This window comes from Mesoplodon bidens (genome assembly GCF_964165515.1).
Source record: "Mesoplodon bidens genome assembly, chromosome: 18".
In the NCBI taxonomy this organism is placed as follows: Eukaryota; Metazoa; Chordata; class Mammalia; order Artiodactyla; family Ziphiidae; genus Mesoplodon; species Mesoplodon bidens.
Genome location: NC_138175.1, coordinates 12,836,187 through 12,861,679, shown reverse-complemented (window position 1 = coordinate 12,861,679; position 25,493 = coordinate 12,836,187). Strand labels below are relative to the sequence as shown.

General features: G+C 43.9%; 1 protein-coding gene and 1 pseudogene across 5 annotated transcripts; both read right to left on the bottom strand.

Annotated features, from left to right (window-relative positions):
* Window positions 1–1,625: 1,625 nt before the first annotated feature.
* Window positions 1,626–25,273, bottom strand: TMEM231 (transmembrane protein 231). Of its 4 annotated transcripts, XM_081216998.1 has the most exons (7): window positions 24,995–25,273; window positions 24,725–24,894; window positions 8,889–9,017; window positions 8,423–8,566; window positions 5,649–5,730; window positions 3,839–3,955; window positions 1,626–3,478 (listed from the first exon to the last, which is right to left on the bottom strand). In XM_081216998.1, coding segments are annotated over exons 1-7 (783 nt in total). In that variant the 5' UTR covers window positions 25,134–25,273; the 3' UTR covers window positions 1,626–3,476. The 4 variants fall into 4 exon arrangements, with proteins under 4 accessions (XP_081073124.1, XP_081073125.1, XP_081073127.1 ...); XM_081216999.1 differs by lacking the exon at window positions 8,889–9,017; XM_081217001.1 differs by lacking the exons at window positions 1,626–3,478; window positions 5,649–5,730 and having other exon boundaries at window positions 3,866–3,955.
* On the bottom strand, window positions 18,727–21,255 carry LOC308606503 (coiled-coil-helix-coiled-coil-helix domain-containing protein 2-like; annotated as a pseudogene). Its single transcript has 2 exons — window positions 21,217–21,255; window positions 18,727–19,798 (listed from the first exon to the last, which is right to left on the bottom strand). The product of its transcript is annotated as a coiled-coil-helix-coiled-coil-helix domain-containing protein 2-like (transcript).
* Window positions 25,274–25,493: the final 220 nt, after the last annotated feature.

Here is a 25,493-nt window from a genome sequence, read left to right as displayed (position 1 = left end):
ATTTTGCCCCTCCTCCCTCTCGGTGGCATCCTCACAGCGAAAGGACTGGGAATCCAGACCACTTCCCAAGCCCCCAGCCTCGGACCTAAACCAAGCCCCAGGCACCTTGAGGCCAGGCGGATCCGCGCGGCCTCCCCGGGTAGTAGCCGAGCTGGGGGCGGGGCCGGGACACCAGGTGGCCCTCAGGAGCTCGGCCTGCAGCTGGCCGTGCCCCTTCTGTCTCCTCCCTGCTCTAGCCTCAACTTGATAGCAGGTCCCGATAAATACAGGGTATGTTTCAATAAATAAAGATGCTATTTCCTCCTACAAATAACGGAGCGGAGTCCAAGCACCTGAAAAAGAAAGAGAATTCTGACCTCTTGTAATCCGCTGTGGGATCTAAAAGAAATCTCTGCCGCTGGAAGTATAAATTAGTGCATTCTTTCCAGGATGCGGTTTGGCAAGATGAATTAAAATCCTTATGAACGGGCTTCCCTGGTGGTGCAGTGGTTAAGAATCCGCCTGCCAATGCAGGGGACATGAGTTCGAGCCCTGTTCAGGGAAGAGCCCACATGCCGCGGAGCAACTAAGCCCCTGGGCCACATCTACTGAGCCTGCACTCTAGAGCCCGTGTGCCACAACTACTGAGGCTGCGCTCTAGAGCCAGCAAGCCAGAACTACTGAAGTCCGCGCACCTAGAGCCCGTGCTCCGCAACAAGAGAAGCCACTGCAATGAGAAGCCCACACACGGCAAAGTAGAGTAGCCCCTGCTCACCACAAGGAGACCCACACAGCAACAAAGACCCAACGCAGCCAAAAATAAATACATAAAATAAATATATTTTAAAAAATCCTTAAGAACATCATAAGCTTTTGAATTCATAATTTCTTTCTAGGATCTAAAGAAAATAAACAGCAAAAAGGATTTATATGCAAGGTTCATAGATGTGTTGTTTATGATAGCAAAAAATATTAGAAACAAAAGATTAAAAAGATGTGTATCAGAAAGTCAACAGTGATAACTTCTAGGGAGCAATTTACAGACAACTTATTTTCTTTAGGTTTCTGTAATTACACATTTCCCCCAATAGGCATTTAGAACTTATGTGGTCACAAAGAACCCAAACTTCTTTTACAAAGCATGAACATGAAGAGAAAGAAAGAAAGCTTTATTAATTGCTTTATCAATCTTACATGATGGGACCTCACCTGATTCAAACAGAAACTGGAAAATCATTTGGCAAAATAAGGGATTCCCCCCTGCCAAATATTGTTTCAAACCATGATGTAGTTATGGGTTACAGTCCAGTTGATAATATCCTGTATATTTCCATTTTTCCCCTCTTTCAGCTATAAGGTGTGATTCAGGTTCAGAAGCTACCAACATGTGATCTGTAAATAATCTAATGTTCACCAGACGCAGTTGTAATTTTCCAGCCTGTGGTTTCCACATGCCATGTGGATTTCACCAAAAACTCGCATTTACTTGGGGCGGGGCCAGAAGACTTTTGCGAAGAGCTAACAAAAGCTGCAAGGTTTTTGGGCAGAGCCCTGGCAAAGCAAGGCTGCTGGTGAGTAACCCCAAGAAGTGTGCATCACCTCTGCCCTCCCCATCCTCCCCTTTCCAAATACTCTCCCTCTAAAGAGCCACATGCAACCTTCCAGTTTAAACATTTTAATTATAAAGTTACAAAACATCATGGTTCTTTATACACATTTTGCATGAAAATAATGTAATAAAATGCAAAGCCATGTATATACACATCTTCACCTATCTTTCCATACTCATTACCTTTTGGTGACTCAAACCAGAAACCATTTTTTATTTAAATCTCAAGAAAAAACTTTAGGGCATATAAACAGCCCAAAATATTAAAAGAAAAAGCAGAGGGGTCAGTGTTAGGATATTTTTGTGCTTGGATACTTCAAAACAGCTTTGTTTCCAAAACTCTTATTTTGGTCAGCCTGAATGAAAAGGTGCTTTGGAAATAAAAACTGAGTCTCCAGGGTAAACTGAGGCATGCACTCAGGAGTGTGTGTGTGGATGGGAGTGAAGCGTGGATCACAGAGGGCATGTCCTTCCAGTGCCAGTGATATCTCGGTATCATAAAGCAGGTCCAGGTGTCCTTAGGGCGAGAATGGAGAATTCTCTGCAACAGAGGCCCATTCCAGTGGTCTCTTTGGCAGACACTCACTTAGTCATGAGGGTAATCTGGCTGGACTGCATGTCATTCTGCTAAAGGCCAGGCCCGGATTGGGCTGCCTGGGCTAGCATCCTCTTTATCCCCTCCCTGCTCCTTGTGTGTCCTCTCCAAAGCGGCCCACTCTGATGGGCACCCTGTTCCTTAGTCAAGGGAAACACAAGTAGCTGGGCTTCCCGCTAGCCCTCCAAGTAAACTCTGTGGTGGTCAGGCAGTGGGAGCCAATACCAACAACAGCTCCTCTGTCACCCATGTCCTTTTCAAGAAGGGGGAGGGCTGTCAAGGAGAAGGAGTGGCAAGCGTCCAGGGTGTTGGGTGAGGGCCAAAGAGAAAGAACCTGTTGTTACACTCCTTACTCCCCCCACTGTTGCTGAGGGGCTTGTGAATGGAACGGCACTTCTGACTGCAGCCTGCTCTTCCAGGGGCCCAGACAGAGGGCAAAGAGCCAGCCACAGCAGGGTAGGGATAAAGGGCTGTTCAGCTGAGCTACCGACAGATGACTGTCTGTTAGACTCGGGGCAGGTGGATGGATGGTCCTAGTGTCCTCAAGTCGCCCACCCTCCCGCACGTGCTCACATGTGCTCTGGAGCGCTCCCTTTCTCACTCTCCAGACCTCCAGTTAAAGGCCTCTCAGTTCTGGAAATCAGTCCTGAATGGGAAATTTAGATGCCCAGGAGTGGAAAGTGCTGATGATTTGCATATCTATCACCAGAGAGCCCTGAAAAGAGTAAAACGTGGTTTACAATAGGGGGAAGAAATACATAGCATGTTTCTCAGTTCAAGAGAGGAAAAGTCTTTGCTTGACCAGAGATGGGACTCTTTCCAAGCTCTCTGAACTGACTGTAGTTTTCTCCTGAAATTCAAGTCTCTAAGACAGAAAACAAAAGCAAATTATAGCCTTCAGGAACCCTCAGAAACATTTCCACAAACTAGTCCGTGATTATTTTTGTAGGCGCATAGAAAATATAGAATTTGTGTAGAGGGAAATTAGAAAGGAATGTTCTTTGTCTCTGATAGGAAAAGCACACACATGGGCAAGTGTCCACAGGCTCTTTTCAGAAACTTTGTAAGATGACAGTCCTCAGAAGACAACAGTGAGGTAGCTTAGAGTTTTCAAAAAGGGTCTTCTTAAGATAAATGCTCCTTATACAGTTCTCCCTGGGGCATTGCTGTTACAGGGATTGTGGTCACCACCTGATTTTGAAACACAAATCTTTTGATTCTTTCAAACACCCAGAGGAAGATAAGTAGGATACTGACATACTGGATCCAAGCAAACTTTATCATTTCCCAGAATCCTGGTAGATAAGTACAAACAGTTAAGGAATCACAGATGACATTTTCTAAGGAAATGTCAAACCAAAGGGTTAGTTTAGACAGAAAATGGCAAAAATGTTTCAAATACCCTTAAGATAAAAGAGATAATAAAAGATTATTAAGATATAAATATGGATGATTCTGATCTAGAAGAATTGCTCAAGAAGAAATATGAACAGGAAATGAATATTTTTTCCTGTATGAACTGCAGACAGACAGTCATTTGCGTGGGGCTACAAATGCGGCAATTTCCAGTCTGAGGCTTCCCACACCTGTCCCTTCCTGGGACAACTGAGGAATCCTTTCCTTTTTTGAAACCCAGCTACTGTTGGCCCTTTAACAGAAAGGATATGAGATGACTTCCATGGGGTATCGGATGACAGCATTAATCACAAATGGAGCTTCTGCAGCCCTTCCGACCAGCCAGATGGGGTTGGGGTCAGTCAGGATGGTGGTTACTGCAACACAATGGGGAGTTAATCCATGAATGCTCTCTTCGGCAATAAAATATTGAGGGCTATAAAAATACTCTGACCTCTCAGGCAAATTCTGCACCTCAGAACTCATACCAAAAAAATAATTCCAAAGCAAAGAGAAGCTGAATGTTCAAAGTTGCTCACATATTATTGTTAAAATAAGTTAAAAACTTGGAAACAGTCTATGTGTTCTACAATTGTTGAATGGCTAAGCAAAAGAACACTATGCTACCTCTGAAAAGAAAACCAATTAGAACTTTGTAGCAGTGTGGGAAAATATTTATATTACAAAGTACAGAAGATAAGTTAGATCATAAAGTGTCTCTAAACTATGATAGGAGTTGGGACTTCCCTCGTGGTCCAGTGGGGAGGACTCCGTGCTCCCAATGCAGGGGGCCTGGGTTAGATCCCTGGTCAGGGAACTCGATCCCACATGCATGCCACAACTAAGAAGTCCGCGTGCTGCAACTAAAAAAAAAAAAAAAAAGATCCTGCATGCAGCAACTAAGACCCAGTGCAGCCAAAATAAATAAATAATAAACTATGATAGAAGCTGTATAAAAAAATCTACACATGTACAAAGACTGGAAGGAATTAAGAAAGAAAAGTTGATTTGCAGATAAATGTTTTTGTGTTCTAAAATTCTTTATTTTTGGAATAACGTTGCTAGGGTATTACATAAAATCAGAAAGAAATACTAGAACTGCAGTCTCCTAACTTGTTAAATGTCTGTGTATAGTATCTATGATGTCTGGTTGCCAAGTAATGCTTTAGATGCCTTTAGAGAAAACCTCAGACCACCAACCAGCCAGATGTGCTGAGTCAAGCACACACTCAGGGATGGGCTGAGAGCCCACCTCTTGAAAGGGATGGATACCCTCTGCCTTCCAGCTAGAACCTTGGGTGCTTTCTCCTACTGCAGCTGCTGACATGGGGTGAGTCATGCACAGTCCTTATTTCCATCTGAAAACTATGGACAGCAACTTGTCTTTGGCTTCTTTTACAGGTATGGTGTGGGGAGGAACTCACATATATATATATATAAACCCATCAAGTCAGCGGTGGGATACATATGGCAGTTAATTGGCACTAACCTGCCGGACCATAGGAGCAGTGGAGGGGACGGTTAGTGTGTGAGTCTTTAGATCAGGAGAAAAAGGACAAACCCTGAGCAACCTGTTCACCTTCCATAACTGAGCATTCACCGTTTTGTTTTTAATATATTTATTTATTTATTTATTTATTTACTTATGGCTGCATTGGGTCTTCATTGCTGTGCACGGGCTCTCTCTAGTTGCAGAGAGCAGGGGATATTCTCCGTTGTGGTGTGCGGGCTTCTCCTTGTGGTGGCTTCTCTTGTTGCAGAGCACGGGCTCCAGGCGCAAGAGCTTCAGTAGTTGTGGCACACGGGCTCAGTAGTTGTGGCTTGCGGGCTCTAGAGAGCAGGCTCAGTAGTGAGATGCAGCATGTGGGATCTTCCCAGATCAGGGCTCAAACCCGTGTCCCCTGCATTTGCAGGCGGATTCTTAACCACTGCACCACCAGGGAAGTCCCAAGCATTCACTGGTTTTGATACTTTCATATGATGTGGGCTCTAATTCTGTTTCTCTCCAATAACCCCATTAACCTGCAAAGTCCTTGAGAAGCAGCTGAATGAACTCTCCACATGACTCACCATTCCTTTCCTGATAGGCAGCAACAATGTGGGTGAGGTCGTAGTCATGGGCAAAAGGGCTGGTCCCGTTGATTACAGATACCTGGGATTCGACAGGAGGATGTGATGTGAGCACCCAAGCGGCTTCCCCTCTTGTTTTTCTACCCTCCTGCCCACCCAGGCTGACCTCAGAGACAGCCCTCTTGTGCTTGGTGGCCCATTCCAGTATTGATACTCTTTTCTTCAAGGACGAATGAACTCCTCTGCAACAATTTAAGTCATTTACTCTCAGTCTTTCTTTTTGCAGGGATGGAAACAAGGGGTCGATATCCACCTTTTATACCTTTTACACGTTAAAAGCTATTTATAAAATACCTCTTTCTATTCCAATGGGAGAAATGATTAATTTTTTTAAGAGACCACATTTTCAACTCCTTTGTCTTTTTCTTGCTCTTGCCTGGATTCTCTCTAATTGATCTCTCTGAAATACAGAGATGGAAATAGGATAAAGCACAAACAGTAAGCACATAATCCTTTGAAGAAAAGAAAGATCTGCCCTCTAATATCATATTCCTGTTGACATAATGTAATATATAAACCTTCAAATAAAAAGTGCTACATTAAGTTTATATCTTATAGTCTCCTCCTTTTTAAAAAACGTATGTTGGGACTTCCTTGGTGGCGTAGTGGTTAAGAATCCACCTGCCAGTGCAGGGGACATGGGTTCGAGCCCTGGTCCAGGAAGATCCCACACACCGTGGAGCAACTAAGCCTGTGTGCCACAACTACTGAGCCTGCACTCTAGAGCCCGTGAGCCACAACTACTGAAGCCCGCGTGCCTGGAGTCCGTGCTCCGCAACAAGAGAAGCCACAGCAATGAGAAGTCCACGCACCGCAACGAAGAGTAGCCCCCGCTCGCCACAACTAGAGAAAGCCTGCGCGCAGCAACAAAGACCCAAAGCAGCCAAAAATAAATTAATTAAAACAAAACAAAATGTATGTTTATTATAGCTAGGTGACCACGAATCCCAATTTATCTGGAACAGTCCTGGTTTATGCCTATAATAAACGGTAACATCTCATATTCATTTTCTAAAGTAGCCCAGCCAGGGACTTCCCTGGTGGTCCAGTGGTTAAGACTCCATGCTCCCAATGCAGGGGGCCTGGGTTCTGGTCAGGGAACTAGATCCCGCATGCTGCAACTAAAAAAAAGATCCCACATACCACACCAAAGATCCCACACGTGGCAACAAAGATCCCTTGTGCTGCAACTAAGACCCGGTGCAGCCAAATAAATAAATATTAAAAAAAAAAAAAAAGTAGCCCAGCCCAACTTATACGGGCCTCTCTGTGATAATGTACAGGTTAGTAAAAAGTGATCAGATGCATGAGTTCTGGCCTCAGAGAGACAATTCATGGCTCCGTTACTTTCAAGCTGTGGGGCTTTGGGAAAATTAATCAATCCCTGTAAGCTCCAGTTTCCTCATGTGTGAGATGAGAGTTCATTCTCACATCAACTCTGAGTGCTTACAATGCGGCAGGCACTGTTTCAAGCGCTGGGGTGAGAAGACAGAAGACGGCAGCGCTTTTACCGCTGAGGGAGATGGCAAATGAATGAATTGAAAACCTCTCTTTAATATTTCAGGTGGAGGTAAGAGGAGTAAACCTGGGTGAGGAATGATGGAGGGACAGGTAAATGTTCTTTAGAAGGAGTGTCAGGGAAGGACTGTGCTCAGGAGCTTTGAACAGGGACCAGAATGGAGCAACAGGATAAGCAACCTAGAAGGGAGCATAGGGGGACAATGACAGGACAAGCAGCTGGAGAGCAGGGAAGTTGCAAGAGAAGGCATCGTGTGAGGTTGCTGTAATGATTAAATGAGATAGCACATTTAAACCTCTTAACTCAGGCTGGCATGTTATATGCTTAACAAATGGTGGTTAGTATTCTTTTTCTTTTCTTCTTCTTTTTTAAAAATAAATAAATTTATTTATTTATTTAGGCTGCATTGGGTCTTCGTTGCTGCGCACGGGCTTTCTCTAGTTGCCATGAGCAGGGGCTACTCTTCGTTGCGGTGCGCACGCTTCTCACTGCGCTGGCTTCTCTTGTTGTGGAGCGTGGGCTTCAGTAGCTGTGGCACTCAGGCTCAGTAGTTGTGGCATGTGGGCTCTAGAGAGCAGGCTCAGTAGTTGTGGTGCACGGGCTTAGTTGCTTTGCAGCATGTGGGATCTTCCTGGACCAGGGCTCAAACCCATGTCCCCTGCATTGGCAGGTGGATTCTTAACCACTGCCCGACCAGGGAAGTCCCAGTATTCTTTTTCAAATGTTTTACATGAACTGAAAAAGGTCACCTGAAATAAATACACCATGTGTGCGTGCCCACATGTGCGTGCACCCAAAAACTATAAGCAATTCAATTCTTAAAGACAAAGCCATATTCTTTTCCTCTCTTTTTACATGTAAATACAGGGGTATCTGTCTCCACATTTTGAAAGAACTCATGGAAAGAATTCCTCAGAAATCCTTTCCTATGCTACCCACAAAGACATGCTATTTTCAACGTTCCTTTCTCCCTCTTCAAAGAATTTGTCAAACAGTAACATACAGGGACTTCCCTGGCAGTCCAGTGGTTAAGACGTCATGCTTCCAATGCAGGGGACATGGGTTCGATCCCTGGTCCAGGAACTAAGATCCCACATGCCACGTAGTGCGGCCAAAAAAAACCCCAACACACACACACACACACAAACAGTAACATACAGAAAGAAAAGAGATGGATAGTAAGCAATATCCTTACATTGTACCGAACATCTAGGCCACCATAGCTTAGGGGCTGCTTCTGCTGCAGCCTCAGGTCTCCGTTCACATATAATTGGGACCCCGGAACAGCGAAGGAGCATTGGAAGAACGCCATGCTCTGCATTATGAATGTCGACATCCTCTGAAATCATTAGAAGGAGAGACGGTATCAATTTCGGTCAGATCCAAGGGGTTCTGGGTTCTAAGTGTCACTTGTCTGTGGTTGAAGCCTAGCCATCCCTCCTATGCCTCACTCAGCCATGCAGGAAGCACTCTGCCCAGAACCCTCTGACCTATTAATAGCTCATGTAAATTAATGTGACCTCAATGAAAAACATTCAAATTTAACTTCTGCAGTTAAATCCCAAACGACACCTCTGAAAAGAGTCTTCTGCAGTGTGGGTTTTTCCAGACATCAGAAAGGGGGCTCTGTTCTATTGAAAGACAAAAGGGAGAGGACTCACGTGCAGTTGGTAGGAGAAAGTCAAGATGAGCTGCACGCCAAGAACGTGCTCCGTGGACTGCAGGGGAAGCTCCAGTTTAAAATGTAACATGTCCATTTTCCCATCCTGGTTCCTGTCTTCTTCTCTAGTCTAGGAAAGCCAAAAGAGGCCAGTGACCCCGCTCCTTAATAAGTCTGGGAGGAATCCATCTCACTGTTGGACATACACAGTGACTCATAGTTCTGCCACACAGAGGCATTATCTTCTTCACCGAAAGAAAAGAGAAAAAGGGACTTCCCTGGTGGTGCAGTGGTTGAAAATCCACCTGCCAACGCAGGGGACACGGGTTCAAGCCCTGGACTGGGAAGATCCCACATGCCACGGAGCAACTAAGCCTGTGCACCACAACTACTGAGACTGCGTTCTTGAGTCCACGAGCCACAACTACTGAGTCCGCGTGCCTAGAGCCCGTGCTCTGCAACAAAGAGAAGCCACCGCAATGAGAAGCCCGCACACCACAACAAAGAGTAGCCCCCGCTCACTGCAACTAGAGAAAGCCCGCGCACAGCAATGAAGACCCAACGCAGCCAATAAATAAATTTATTTTTTTAAAAAAAAGAAAGAAGGGCCTCCCTGGTGGCGCAGTGGTTGAGAGTCCGCCTGCCGATGCAGGGGATACGGGTTCGTGCCCCGGTCTGGGAGGATCCCATATGCCGCGGAGCGGCTGGGCCCGTGAGCCATGGCCGCTGGGCCTGCGCGTCCGGAGCCTGTGCTCCGCAACGGGAGAGGCCACAGCAGTGAGAGGCCCGCGTACCACAAAAAAAAAAGAAAAGAAAGAAAAGAAAAGAGAAAAATACATAGGTATAAGTGGATCAATTGTGGTGAAAGAGACACATGTGCATGGCCCCTAAACTCGGGGGCTTCTCAAATATTCTAGGGCCAAACTGAACAAGATCTGGAAGTGGCAGTAACAACAACAGTGTAAACATCTGGATGCATTGTTCTTTTTCAGTTGCCTCATTTGATTTTTTGGTTTTATTGCTGGTGTTTTCTTTCCTTTTTAGAAACATGCCTGAGTTTGTATGGAACATTTAAATAGCATATCAAAACAGACTTCTACTTCTCTAGAAGTCAACTTTTTAAAACAGAAAAGAAAGAATCCGAATCATTATGCATTCCCCAAACAGACTCAGCAGAAAAACACCAAGCTCTATTTATATATTCTTTAACCACAGTGCTTTGATTCAGATTCTCAGTGTTGGACTGATGTCAGGGCTTTATAGCCTAGTGCATCTTTTAGTACCAATGAATACAATGAAAAAGAAAACGAAGTAAAATCAGTGAGGGATTAAAACTACACAGGTATTTCATAAATTATGGCCATGAAAGTAGGGAAGGGACCTCCCTGGTGGTCCAGTGGTTAAGAATCCGCCTTCCAATGCAGGGGACGTGTGTTCGATCCCTGGTTGGGAAACTAAGATCCCCCATGCCGTGGGGCAACTAAGTCCTCAGGCCGCAACTCCTGAGCCCACACGCCACAACTAGAGAGAAGCCCCAGTGCCACAACTAAGACCCGATGCAGCCAAAAATAAGTAAATACTAAAAAAAAAAAAAAAAAAAAAAAAAAAAGTAGGGAAAACAGAGATCCAAGGAGGGAAAAAGACAAATCACAGATCCTAAAAAAACACCAGAATCCAGTCTCACCTCATAGTGACCCTAAAATGACCCTAAAATGACTAGCAGGAAAGACTCACTGAAATGTGATCACTGGTGACATGATTCTTTGCCACAACTCAGGATTTTGTTACTACAACTGATCCTTTTCCACTGTACGTTCCCAGAAGGATTCTGCTATGGGGTATCAGCATTCCCATCTGAATTCCCCATCAACTGATTCATTTGGTTTTCCACCATACCTTTATGCGGGGGAAGAGATTCTTTGTTCTTTTTCAGGCTAGTAAGGTCGTTTGAGATGGAGATATCTCAGTTTTCAAAACCTTTCAATCATTTCTTTCCTTCTAGACAATAATGTCCTTATCCTAGGCCTTGTTATAGAGAAACCTACCCTCTCTGTTCTGTTGGATACTATTTTCTCTGTCCTGTTACATCAGCTTTGCCGGTGTAGGCGAGGGATATCTGTTACCAGGGCTGACGATCAGGTTACCCAGGCAATTATGTATTAGCAATTATGAGTAGGATGGAAAAGAGTCTGTGAATTCACAGGCTTGTCTTCCTGTGAATTTTTTTCAGTTGGTATCTGGGAAGATCTGGAAGACAAAGTCAGGTTAACTCTCTAGTGGATCCATGGCTTTTCTGGATCTTTAGGGTTGGATAGGAAGACAAAGATCAACAACTTGCAAGAGAGGAGAGTGACCAGGAGGGAAATGCCAGAAGAATCCAGACTCTAACACAGTCTGAGAGGGAGAGAAACACGTTTCATTTGACCTTTACAATAAGGCGAAGGTAAGCAGAGCAAGTACTATCCCCATTGTATATATGAGAAAACCAAGGCTCAGAGAGATTAAGGGATTTACGGAGTACGGCTACTATTGGTAAAGACAGGATATGAAACCACATCTCTGACTTCAAATCTGATCCTCTTTCCAGGACTGAAATGTCCAGACTTAAACTCAAGGAGAAGATGTCGATTAAGAAAGATCTTTTTGCAAGAAGCCAGCACACTTTTACGCCATCTTCACAGAGGACAGAGATACAGCACAGCACTATAATTGGTGTCTACCTGTTAAATCCATTCATTAACCTGTCAAATATTTTCTTTTCCTTTTTTTTTTTTTAACATTTCTTTATTTGGCTGTGCCGGGTCTTAGTTGCGACACGTGAGATCTTTTTTTAGTTGCGGCATGCGGGATCTAGTTCACTGTCCAGGGATCGAACCCAGGCCCCCTGCACTGGGAACGTGGAGTCTTAACCACTGGACCACCAGGGAAGTCCCAACCTGTCAAATATTTTCTGAGGGCCTACTATGTACCAGGCATTGCTTCAGGTTCTGGGAATATAATGGCAAACAAAATGGACAAAGTCCCCACCCTAATGGAGCTTACATTCCCAGCCAGGGAGGCAGAAAGTAAATCAACAAACAGATATGTGCTAACAGGTAGTGCTAAGTGTCACAAAGAAAAATGAGAATGACCAGGATAGAACAAAAATTTTTATCCAAAGTATTCAGGAATACCTGATTCTCCAAGAAGTCAGGTAAAGTGAGGTGATAAGACATATAAATGTCTTGGGGAAGGGTGATCCAAGCTAATAAAGCACACATACTCTGGGTGAAAGTGGGTCAGTGTTTAACGGAGTGAGATGAGGCCAGTGCAGTTGAGCAGAGTGCATGAGCTGGAGACAGTGGAAGATGAGGGCCCAGACAGGGCCATGGGGATGAGTGATGGTGTAAATGGTGCATCTCCCACAGAGGACCTGTCACCAAGTAAGACTCTCGCTCCCTTGGGGCTGGCAAGGTGGGTTACATCGCTGTGCTATCACTTGGACCACTGATGGAATCAATTACCTAATTCCATTTACTTCAAACCAAGCTTAACACAAAATGCAACAGCTACAAAGGCAGGTGTTCAATGAGCTAATACTTTTTTTTTTTTTTTAGTTTCTGCTTTATAACAAAGTGAATCAGTCATACATATACATCTGTTCCCGCATCCCTTCCCTCTTGCGTCTCCCTCCCTCCCACCCTCCCTATCCCACCACTCCAGGCGGTCTCAAAGCACCGAGCTGATCTCCCTGTGCTATGCAGCTACTTCCCACTATCTATCTACCTTACGTTTGGTAGTGTATATATGTCCATGCCTCTCTTTCGCTTTGTCACAGCTTACCCTTCCCCCTCCCCATATCCTCAAGTCCATTCTCAAGTAGGTCTGTGTCTTTATTCCTGTTTTACTCCTAGGTTCTTCACGACTTTTTTTTCCCTTAAATTCCATATATATGTGTTAGCATACGGTATTTGTCTTTCTCTTTCTGACTTACTTCACTCTGTATGACAGACTCTAGGTCTATCCACCTCATTACAAATAGCTCAGTTTCGTTTCTTTTTATGGCTGAGTAATATTCCATTGTATATATGTGCCACATCTTCTTTATCCATTCATCCGATGATGGACACTTAGGTTGTTTCCAGCTCCAGGCTATTGGGAATAGAGCTGCAATGAACATTTTGGTACATGTCTCTTTTTGAATTATGGTTTTCTCAGGGTATATGCCCAGTAGTGGGATTGCTGGGTCATATGGTAGTTCTATTTGTAGTTTTCTGAGGAATCTCCATACTGTTCTCCATAGTGGCTGTACCAATTCACATTCCCACCAGCAGTGCAAGAGTGTTCTCTTTTCTCCACACCCTCTCCAGCATTTATTGTTTCTAGATTTCTTGATGATGGCCATTCTGACTGGTGTGAGATGATATCTCATTGTAGTTTTGATTTGCATTTCTCTAATGATTAATGATGTTGAGCATTCTTTCATGTGTTTGTTGGCAGTCTGTATATCTTCTTTGGAGAAATGCCTATTTAAGTCTTCTGCCCATTTTTGGATTGGGTTGTTTGTTTTTTTGTTATTGAGCTGCATGAGCTGCTTATAAATTTTGGAGATTAATCCTTTGTCAGTTGCTTCATTTGCAAATATTTTCTCCCATTCTGAGGGTTGGCTTTTGGTCTTGTTTATGGTTTCCTTTGCTGTGCAAAAGCTTTGAAGTTTCATTAGGTCCCATTTGTTTATCTTTGTTTTTATTTCCATTTCTCTAGGAGGTGGGTCCAAAAGGATCTTGCTGTGATTTATGTCATAGAGTGTTCTACCTATGTTTTCCTCTAAGAGTTTGATAGTTTCTGGCCTTACATTTAGGTCTTTAATCCATTTTGAGCTTATTTTTGTGTATGGTGTTAGGGAATGATCTAATCTCATACTTTTACATGTCCCTGTCCAGTTTTCCCAGCACCACTTATTGAAGAGACTGTCCTTTCTCCACTGTACATTCCTGCCTCCTTTATCAAAGATAAGGTGACCATATGTCCGTGGGTTTATCTCTGGGCTTTCTATCCTGTTCCATTGATCTATCTTTCTGTTTTTGTGCCAGTACCACACTGTCTTGATTACTGTAGCTTTGTAGTATAGTCTGAAGTCAGGGAGCCTGATTCCTCCAGCTCCGTTTTTCGTTCTCAAGATTGCTTTGGCTATTCGGGGTCTTTTGTTTTTCCAAACAAATTTTGAAATTTTTTGTTCTAGTTCTGTGAAAAATGCCAGTGGTAGTTTGATAGGGATTGCATTGAATCTGTAGATTGCTTTGGGTAGTAGAGTCATTTTCACAATATTGATTCTTCCAATCCAGGAGCATGGTATATCTCTCCATCTATTTGAGCTAATACTTTTTTAAAAACATTCTTTAAAAATTTATTTATTTATTTTTGGCTTTGTTGGGTCTTTGTTGCTGCACATAGGCTTTCTCTAGTTGCAGAGAGCAGGGGCTACTCTTTGTTGTGGTCCGTGGGCTTCTCATTGCGGAATATGGGCTCTAGGCATGCAGGCTTCAGTAGTTGTGGCACACAGGCTTAGTTGCTCTGAGGCCTGTGGGATGTTCCTGGACCTGTGCTTGAACCCATTTCCCCTGCATTGGCAGGTGGATTCTTAACCACTGCGCCACCAGGGAAGTCACCTCAATGAGCTAATACTTCTTTAACACAAGTTCAGGATTAGTAACTAAAATCCAGTGGGTGTGTCTGGCTAAGAGAATTCATAAATCACACCATCACCTTATTTCTATAAGGTATATGTGCAATTTGGAGCAATTTTTATATCCACGGTTCATCCTGTCTCGTCCGTCTGCATACCCCAGGAGAGAAGTATTATTACTAGTAATAATTAGCAATAAATAGTTAGAGAGGTAGGTACTGTCATCCTCTTTATATAATTACATTGAGGCCAAGAGAGGGTATGGAACCCAATGACAGAACTGGGGCTAGAACTTAGGTTTACTGACTCCTGATTCTATAATAGCCCATAAGAACCCTAATTTCAAAGATTTCTGGAGTTAAAACAGGTAATCCTTTACAGATATGTGTGAAATCAATACTAACATACTAGATAGGATAAATCCAGGCATTGTTGGATTTAGTCAATGCCCATCAGTCCACCTGTATCAATCAGGGTCCAATCAGGAAGGAAGAATGAAAATAAACAGTTATTTTAACAGGGGAATGTAGTATAGGGGATAATTAATAACACAGGCATTAGTGGACTAAAAACGCAAACAGGGAACACTTTTTGCAGGATAACTACCTAGGGCCGGAGAAGAAAAGGAAGAGGCTGGCGTTACCTCAAGGGGCTGGGACTCAGACCTCAAAAAGGGAGTGCTGTCAGCTGGTACTGGTACCTTTGAAGCTTGGATGAAGAATCCATGAGGGAGTCTATAAGGCAGGAGGAAAGATGTACTCCTTGCTGTTTGCATCACCCCAGCAATGGTTCTTTACCCAGGTTGCAATTTCTGGTTTTCTGCCACTCCCAGAACAAGGTTCACCATGCCCCCTACTGGCAGAATCTAACAGGGAGCCAGTAGGCAGAGGAAAGGAGAGGATAGGAGGGTAGGTTTGGAGCTGAGACAAGACCTAATAACCAGCACAGCACCTGACAGTAAGAGTAGCTGTAAATTTAACTAGTGCTATTGTTTCCACAGTGCCTTGACTTGCAACATTTTTCTCATCAGGGATTCTACAGTATGTGATATTTGCTGGAATTTTATTTGGCTCCTGTTTGTTTTCATATCTTTTATTCTTTAGAGTCATACTCTTTTTTTTCTTTTTCTTTTTTTGCTGTGCCACGTGGCTTGCAGGGTATTAGTTCCCCGACCAGGAATCAAACCCAGCGCCCGGTAGTGAAAGCACAGAGTCCTAACCACTGGACACCAGGGAATTCCCTAGAGTCATATTCTTTTACTGAAGGTTAATTTCCTAGTTTATACCAGTGTCCACTTCACCATATACTTGTCATCATTGGGGTGTCCCATTTTTTCTTTTTAAGCTGATAGTGCTCTTTGACACCAGTCTTTGGGTCTCCAGCAAAGTAGGAACTACTACTCCATGTCTACTAGACATATAAAATCCTTGCTACCTCTATTTCAATTAATCTAAGATATCATTAATTATAAAATGTACCGATATTTTATATACCAGTAAGAAAGCAAAAATATTTCCAATTAAACTAAGATATCATTAATTATAAAATGTACCAATATTTTATATACCAGTAAGAAAGCAAAAATATTTCCAATTAAACTATGACACAGGGGCTTCCCTGGTGGTGCAGTGGTTGGGAGTCTGCCTGCTAATGCAGGGGACGTGGGTTCGAGCCCTGGTCTGGGAGGATCCCGCATGCCGCGGAGCAGCTAGGCCCGTGAGCCACAACTGCTGAGCCTGCGCGTCTGGAGCCTGTGCTCCGCAACGGGAGTGGCCGCGATAGTGAGAGTCCCGCACACCACGATGAAGAGTGGCCCCCGCTTGCCACAACTAGAGAAAGCCCTCGCACAGAAACGAAGACCCAACACAGCAAAAATAAGTAAATTCATAAACTCCTACCCCCAACATCTTTAAAAAAAACGATGACACAATGCTTTCTAATCACTAAGGGTATTTATCTTATACTTATTGAAAGAGTTTTCAGATTTAGGCATATTAATATCAGATATCCTATTTATGCACATAGAAAAATATATGCAAAATAAATTGATCCAGGGATTCTTAAAACTTCTTTACATCATGATTCTTTGAATCATTTTTTGACTCAGTATTATCCATACTTTTCTATGCAAGTTTGTCCTTTGTGCCATGAAGCACACTGGTGCTTTTTTACAGCATTTAAAAAACATTCACGAGGGTTTCCCTGGTGGCGCAGTGGTTGAGAGTCCGCCTGCCGATGCAGGGGACGTGGGTTCGTGCCCCGGTCCAGGAGGATCCCACATGACGCGGAGCAGCTGGGCCCGTGAGCCATGGCCGCTGAGCCTGTGCATCCGGAGCCTGTGCTCCGCAACGGGAGAGGCCACAACAGTGAGAGGCCCGCATACCGGAAAAAAAAAAAAAAAAATTCACGGGTCTTCCCTGATGGCGCAGTGGTTGAGAGTCCGCCTGCCAATGCAGGGGATGCGGGATCGTGCCCCGGTCCGGGAAGATCCCACATGCCGCAGAGCGGCTGGGCCAGTGGGCCATGGCCACTGAGCCTGCACGTCCGGAGCCCGTGCTCCGCAATGGGAGAGGCCACAACAGTGAGAGGCCCGCGTACCGCTAAAAAAAAACAACATTCACAAAGGGAACTAAAATTCACTGGTCTGGGTCCATAAGCAGGCTTTAAAATTCTGTGGAGTTATCCTACTATTAAGTGCCTCTTGAACCTTCCCTTAGCTGCTTATCACTTGGTTCTTAGGTTTAAAATGTTTTATTATTGTCTCTGGGGTTTTCTTTCAAGTTGCTGATGTCCCTTCTGCAAGTTTTGGTGCTGGTACTTCTGAGTTTCCATACGTAGGCAATGAGGACTCGCCAAGCCTGTCTTCTGGCCAACAGCTATTTTAAGATACCACCGACAGGCAGACACACTCTGATTTCGGAGATGTGAAAAAACATGTCTCGGACACACAGTACTCTCCGTTCATCCTCCTGCATCCTCTTGTAGTCTTCAGCCCCCATATTCTCTGGGTCATACATGCTTAAAGAACCAAGTCAGGCTCATTGAGGAAAAATGTCACTCTGTGCTCTTTTTCTTCTTTTATTAGAAACAAGAAACTTGACTTTTAAAGCATTAAAAGCATAGGGATGAGCTTTCCTGGTGGCGCAGTGGTTGAGAGTCCGCCTGCCGATGCAGGGGACACGGGTTCGTGCCCCGGTCCGGGAAGATCCCACATGCCGCAGAGCGGCTGGGCCAGTGGGCCATGGCCACTGAGCCTGCACGTCCGGAGCCCGTGCTCCGCAATGGGAGAGGCCACAACAGTGAGAGGCCCACGTACCGCAAAAAAAAAAAAAAAAAGAAAAAGAAAAAAAAATCAATGGTTAACACTTTACTAAGTGATTGTTAAAGGCCAAGTATCACATAGAGGAATTTAAATGTATTATCTAATGATAAAATGCTTAGCATATGCCAGAGGCATGGTAAATCAACAGCAATTTCAATTTTATTCATTTATTTGGCCGTGCTGTGGGGCTTGTGGAATCTTAGTTCCCAGACCAGGGATCGAAGTCGGGTCCTAGTCAGTGAAAGCGCCAAGTCCTAACCTGGAAATTCCCAATAGCAAATTTTCTTTTCTTTTTTTTGCAGTATGCGGGCCTCTCACTGTTGTGGCGTCTCCCGTTGCGGAGCACAGCCTCTGGATGCGCAGGCTCAGCGGCCACGGCCCACGGGCCCAGCTGCTCCGCAGCATGTGGGATCTTCCCGGACCAGGGCACGAACCCGTGTCCCCTGCATTGGCAGGCGGACTCTCAACCACTGCGCCACCAGGGAAGCCCCAACAGCAATTTTTATTACTACGGCTTGTAAGCATATCACCAGGATGTCACCAACCTGCTTTAAAAAAAATTTAGACATAATTCACATACCATAAAATTCACCCTTTTGCTACAATTCAGTAGATTTTAGTATATTCACAAAGTTGTGTGGCTATCACCAATGATTCCAATTTCAAAACATTTTCATCAGCCCCAAAAGAAACCACATGCCCATCCCCATTAGCAGTCACTACCCATCTCTCCTCTCCACCAATTAATCCCCCAAATTACTGGAATCCCTAATCTACCTTCTGTCTCTACAGATTTGTCTATTCTGGACATTTCATCTAAATGAAATCATACAACATGTGCTGTTTTGTGGTTGGATCCTTTTACTTAGCAAAAAGTTTCATCCATGTTGTAGCACATAACATGACTCCATTCCTTTTTGTGGTTGGGTAATATTCTATTGTATGGATATAACATATTTTGTTATCCATTCACTCATTGATGGACGTTTGGTTGTTTGGACTTGCTTTTTGAATTGTTATTGCTCTTATGAATGAGGCTGCTATGAACATTTGTGCACAAGTTTCTGTGTAGACATATGTCCTCAATTTTCTGGGGTACACATATGCCTAGGAGTAGGGATGCTGGGACACATGATAACTCTATGTTTTTTTTTTTTGAAAGAAAATCACTTTATTCTAATTAATTCACAAACAAAAGCTTGTTTAAGAGGCCACACAAACATCCGTCCAACCCCAAACTCAATACCATCTCATGAGCTTCTACATGGTGAGAATACCCTCTTCCACTGCAATTCTGAAGCACAAAAGCTATTAATGATCGAGGAGAGGTTTAACTGGTGGCTTCACACTTTATATCTTCACTATCAATTATATTTTTAATGCTAAATCAACATGGTCATGAGAGATGATTTTTCATGTCTTCAGTTGGAACTTCTTGATTAAGCTAACCCGTTCGCCAATTTGCACTGTTTCAGCACCTCACTGAAACCTTCACAAAGCTTAAGGTCACCCTGGTTCAGTGCACACTCCAAAAACTATTTCACCTCAAAAAAGCATGGGCCACTCTGCTGCTGCTGTGCCGACTGGGTTCCCTGAGGCTCCTGGTAAGTGACGTCAGGCCTTGAGGGCTCAGCATTACTTCCTCTACTGAAGCCACCAGGGAGGGCATGACCCAGAGTGTGGCCGATGGCAGAACTCACAGCCACGCTGGCTGCAGTGGTTGCCATCTGGGCCATCAGACCTGGCTGCCGGGGAGCAGCAGCAGGGGAGCCAACAGCAGACGGTGGAGCCGCTGCTGGTGGCTGAGCTGCGGGCGCTGGCCTGGGCGCGGTTCTCATCTGAGGGGCCGGCTGGCCGGAGGGGCCACGCCAGAAGTGCGGCTTCAGCTTCCACGAGGAATCTTAAATGCGCGGCGAAGCGGGGACTAGAAGAGCAAGGTTAATTCTAAGTTTAACTTTTTGAGGAACTGCCAACTATTTTCCAAAGTAACTGTGGCATTTTATATACTTACCTGCTTTTAAATTTTTACTGTTTTTTTGGTTTGCTTTTGTTTTACACGGCGCTTTCTAAATTTTTCCTTTAAAAATTGTTGTCATTGTAATTTAAAAATCTTGAATATGTATTACCTTCCCATGTTACAAAATTATAATGGTACAAAAGGCTATGTAGTGAAAAATTTCTCTCCCACCTTAACCTCAGCCACCTAGTTCCTTCCCCAGAGCAATCAATGTTGTCAGTTTCTTTTGAATTCTTCCAGAGATAGCTGAAGCATGCATGTATGTGTATGTAAATACACACATTCATATATTTTTTGGGTTTTTTTCCATTTTTATACACATAGAAGCATATTATATACAATTTTTGTTTCGTACACTTATCAATTTCTCTTGGAGGTAATTCCACATCAATAGATATAAATCCAACTTCATTAAAAAAAAAAGCTATGTAACATTCCACCAGGTAGATGTAACACAACTTTTTAAATGAGTCTTCTATTGCTACATAGGTTGTTTACCTTTATTTATTTATTTATTTATTTAATTTATTTTTCACTGCGCTGGGTCTTCGTTGCTGCGTGTGGGTTTTTCTCTAGTTGCGGCGAGTGGGGGTTACTCTTTGCTGTGGTGCGTGGGCTTCTCATTGCAGTGGCTTCTCTTGTTGCGGAGCACGGGCTCTGGGAGTGTAGGCTTCAGTAGCTGTGGCACTCGGGCTCAGTAGTTGTGGCTCGCGGGCTCTAGAGAGCAGGCTCAGTAGTTGTGGCACATGGGCTTAGTTGCTCCGCGGCATGTGGTATCTTCCCGGACCAGGGCTTGAACCCATGTCCCCTTCATTGGCAGGTGGATGCTTAACCACTGCACCACCAGGGAAGCCCTGTTTACCATCTTTTGATACTACAGACAATGCTGCAATGAGCAACTTTTTACATATGTCATTTCACATGTGTGCACAAACCTCAGGACACCTTACTAGAAGTAGAAGCAGGCCCATGAATTGGAAATTTTGACATCTATGGACAAACAAATACGGTCCTTAAAGAGGTTTTATCAATCTACGCTCCCACCAGAGATATACAGGAGTGTATGCACAATTCCCTACATCTTGCTCACCATGCTACGAAACTTCAATTTTTGCCTATTTGATAGATAAAAATGATACCTCAATTATTCTTAATTTGCATCTAATTACGAGTGCGATTTCATATGTTTAAGAGTTATGTGTTGAGAAATAGAATACTGCCTGCCATATCAGTAAACAAAGGATGTCACAGTCATTAGCAATTACACCCACGCTGATGGTGAGCTGGTGAGCCCTGAGGGAACTCAGGACAGAAACAGAGAATACCTGCCATCTAGCAGCCATCAGACTGCATCCACTCCCCATGGTGCACCCTGAGGAAATTCAGGATGTGAAAACACAGGATACTGGCCCCAGCCAGCTGAGGTGCGTATCAAAGGAATGATTTCAGTGAGCCCAAACTCTAGCATCTTCCCATACATAGAAAAGCACTAAATTCCTTAACTTGAGATCTAGTTTTCTTTTACTAACAGTAATCTTTTGTTCCTACTACCTGCCCTTTGTTGCAAAACTCCTGTATATCCTACCCAACCTCCTTGGAGCAGTTTTCTCAGGGTTACTAGAGATGCTGCTTCCTAGGCTTGAAGTCCTCAGTATGTCTGCCTAATAAAACATAACTCTCAACTTTTAGGCTGTGCATATGTTTTTTTAGTTCACAGTGTGTTTTGTCTTCTATAAACTGTTCATATTCTTTGCCCATTTTTTTTACTAGGTAGTTGGTCTTTTAGTTACAGATCTGTAGGCACTTTATGTTAGGAAAAATAGCCCTTTACAAGTGATACAAATAGTAAAACTTTTTTCCTTGTTGTCATTTGTGTTTTGGCTTTGCTTATGGTTTTCACCAGGCCAATGATTTTTTAAATTATATACTTGCATTTATCAAAAAAGTTTCTTTTATGCCTTCTAAATTTTACATCATACTCAGAGATTTAAAAGCTTTCACTCATTTGTTTCAGTACTTTTATGATTTCATATTTTAAATTTAATTTTGATCTATCTGGACTTTAATTCTGCTGTACAGTCTCTGAGGACTAGCTCCATCTTTACTCACTGATTTAAAATGCCACCTTTGTCATATTAGGGTCCATTTCCATACTTTTTATATAATTCCCCAAACCACACTACTTTACTTATTAGAGCTTTAAGGTATAGTTTAATATCTGGTAGACCTCTTTCCCTTGTATTGATATTATCCTTTTTCTCCTAGAATTTTTGCTTACTTTTTTTCTGTACTTCCTTTATATCATCTAACTATTTATTTGTATCTCATGATTTCAAACTATTCTCATACCCAGAGCTCAGCCAGCAAGGAAGCAAATAATTTACTGAGAAAGACTGTAGATGACAAGGTCATAAATTACTTAGAGACAGAGGCTTAGAATGGGGAGAAAAAAAAGACTAAGAAAAAGGAGCTTTGGCTTTATGTTTTACAGTGTAAAACTGCCCAGTATTAAAGAGGATTGATAGCTCTGGACACCATAAAAACAACAGGTAGTCTTGGCTTCACAAAATCGCAACACACACACACCAGAAGTAGGGGGTTGGTGGACAGTGCTCTCAAGGGAGTGGTTTCTGGTTACAGAGATAAGAGGCTAACTAGCAATCCAACTGGGAAGCCAACCCAGTTCATGGTGGATAAACAAGTGAAAAGAACACATGAATGAAACCTAATGCTGTATCCTTGTTTTCATGATTATTTTAAGTTTTCATGATTATTTCTTAGACTCAAGTAACCAGAAAGTATGATAGATAGGAATATACAAATGTAAAGAAAAAATTTCTACCAAAAATTTAAAAGACAAGGAATGCTAACCTGAAGTAAAACTAACAAGTTAATTTTTTGTGTGTTTGTAATACAAACAACAACAACAACCTTTGTTTCCACTTTTGGAAAGGAAACACAGGTGGAACAGAAGTACAGTGGGTTTACAGGGAAAAGGAAGCGTACCTCGATGCTGGCCTCCCACCCGCAGTCGCCCTTCCCCAGAGGCATTATAATCTCAAATAAGAATAAAAATGGGCAGCTTGTCACGATTAGGGAGGAGCTGTGTAAAGAAATGCGTCTCTGCTCCACTTCTATTTTTAAATAAATTCAAAAGACCTGATCATTTAAAGAATCAAAGTGTTCAACAATGTTACAAAAACCTGCAGGCTTCCACCCACAGGGCAACTAATTTTGCCTCATTTACCTTTATTACCTTATTTAGAAATGTATCTCCATGTCTTTACACAACCTTGGCATTGGCTGGCACTTCTCAACTTCCATTTCAGGCATCCTCTATTGTCTTCCCGCAAGGAGGGATGATTTAGTTTTCTTTCCCCCTCCCTTCCAGCCAGCACCGCCGCCTTCCCATCCCCCCAGTAGCGTTAAAGTCTTATTTTGGTTAGTCAACATTCAGTGTTCACCAAATTATGATTATGTAAATCCTATTCATAACTCTGATTGCTTTTCCTTACTTTTTATTTTTCTGGAGTTAATAATTATTTTATTTGCTTGCTTAGTTTTCTATGTATTTATACAATTTCAACAAACAGCTTCTATTCCAATTCCTCACAATTTGATGTTTAAAGGTGTATGACTTATTCAAAATCTTGTTCACTGCAGTATTCTAATAGTGAAAAAGTAAAAGCAAATCAAAAATCCACCAACAGGCGACTGGTAAATCCACTGCAGTTTTCCATGTCATGAAATACTTTGCAGACCTTAAAATGAAGGTTAATTAACAAGTATTGATACATGTACCAAACTGAGCCTTTAATTTTACGTCATTATACGTACCTGTAACTCTTTAATATTTTACAATGAGCATGCATTTTTATAGTCAGAAAAAAAAGGAAATTTAAAATAATCATAAAAAGTAATCGGAATCATATTTTGTTTGCGGTTATTCATATGACCAGTCAGATTTTAAAATTTTTGTCATTTTGTTTAGTTGCTGGGCAAAAAGTCAATTTTTTTTTCCGCTACACAAATTTGACTGTAGGCCAATCATCTCAGAGATGTCTAAAGAGATTCAACTTTGGAAGAAGGAAATCCAGAATTTTCCTACTTCTAAAGGAAAATGTTTTCAGAAAATGAGGGTAAAGGGGGTGATTGTATAGGAAGCCCTCACTTATCTTGAACCAGATACTAGATTACAGACAGTAAAATGCTTCATTTTCATCCCAGACAGCGGCAGGATGGAGCGGCATCTAAGGAGGCGAGCCCAGGGAGGCGGGCCTGGGCCAGAAGCACAGTCTGCGGAGGTTGCTTAACCAACCAGCACGTTGGCTTCCGCGTGTCAGTCTGCCTAAAAATGCCTGCCCTTTCCGTTCCTACCGAGTGCTGATGCACGACTGTAGCTGCACGACGGGGTAATTAGCTAGAACAGCACTCGGCCTGCACGACTCATAAGGCAACTTTCGCGACCACCCTTCCATTAGGAAGGGGCAGGCCCACGGAAATGACGGGGTCGGCCACAGGTTGCCCCCAGGATTCTAGCCTCTGTATAGGACACAGACGCTGACAGCTGTAGCTAACTTCATTGCGGTGGTGGACGGCTTGGAGAAGTCGAATGAAATAACAAATTTGCTCCCCAGGAAATTAAACATAAGCTCGGGTCAGTGAACTTGTGCACAGAACTTCCCGTGGGTTCGTGACTCCCTCAGACCCAAGCCGGGCTCCCCCGGACACAGGGGCCGGGGCTCCGGCCGCGGCGCTCCCTCCCACCCCTTCCCCCATCCCCACCGCAGCCCAGTACCGGCGGGCGGCTGGGCCCAGGCGGGAACCACGCACCGAAACGAGCGGGACGCGCAGGTGATCTCCCTGCAGCCGGTTGAAGGCGGGAAACGTGCTCCAGGCTAGGAACCCACCGTGCTCGGGTCCTAGCAAGGCCACGAGCAGCACCTGGTGCTGGAAGCGCACGGTCGGCTGCTCCTCATAGCTGCTCCGTTTCAGCCAAAACCCTGAGGTAAAGAGGGCGGGAGGCGGAGGGGCCGAGGTCAGGGAGGCCGGCGCGGTCGCCGCGGAGAGCCGCGTCGCGCACCGGCTGGGGGGCAGGCTCACCGTGGCTCCGGAAGGCCACCAGCAGCGGCGGGATGTACGTGAGCGCGGCGGACAGCATCAGGAACAGCGCGGCCTTAGAGCAGAGCCCCGCGCGGTATCCCCGCTCCACTGGGTGAGAGAAGAGCTCGTAGAGCGCCATGAAGGCAGCGGTGAATCGGGCCAAGAGCTCGGGATTCCTCGGCGGTTCCAGCGATTCGACAAACTTTGGCTTCTCCTGGTTGCCATAGCCTTGGTCTCCACGGCAACCGACGGGGCAGGGAAAGGAACCAATAGCAAGGAGACGGGCTTCGGTAGGGGTGGGGCTAACGGGGCGGTGCCCGCAACTGAAGTGTAGTCGTCGCTTTACGTATTACTTGCGCTTTCCCAAAGGCGGTTTCTGTGCACCAAAATCGTAGCCATCGCCTGTGTTAACATTTTTGTAAAATAAGATTTTCATAAATGTTGACTTAAAGTAAATACTTGCATATGTGTCATCTGTTAATCCCCAATATGGTTCATT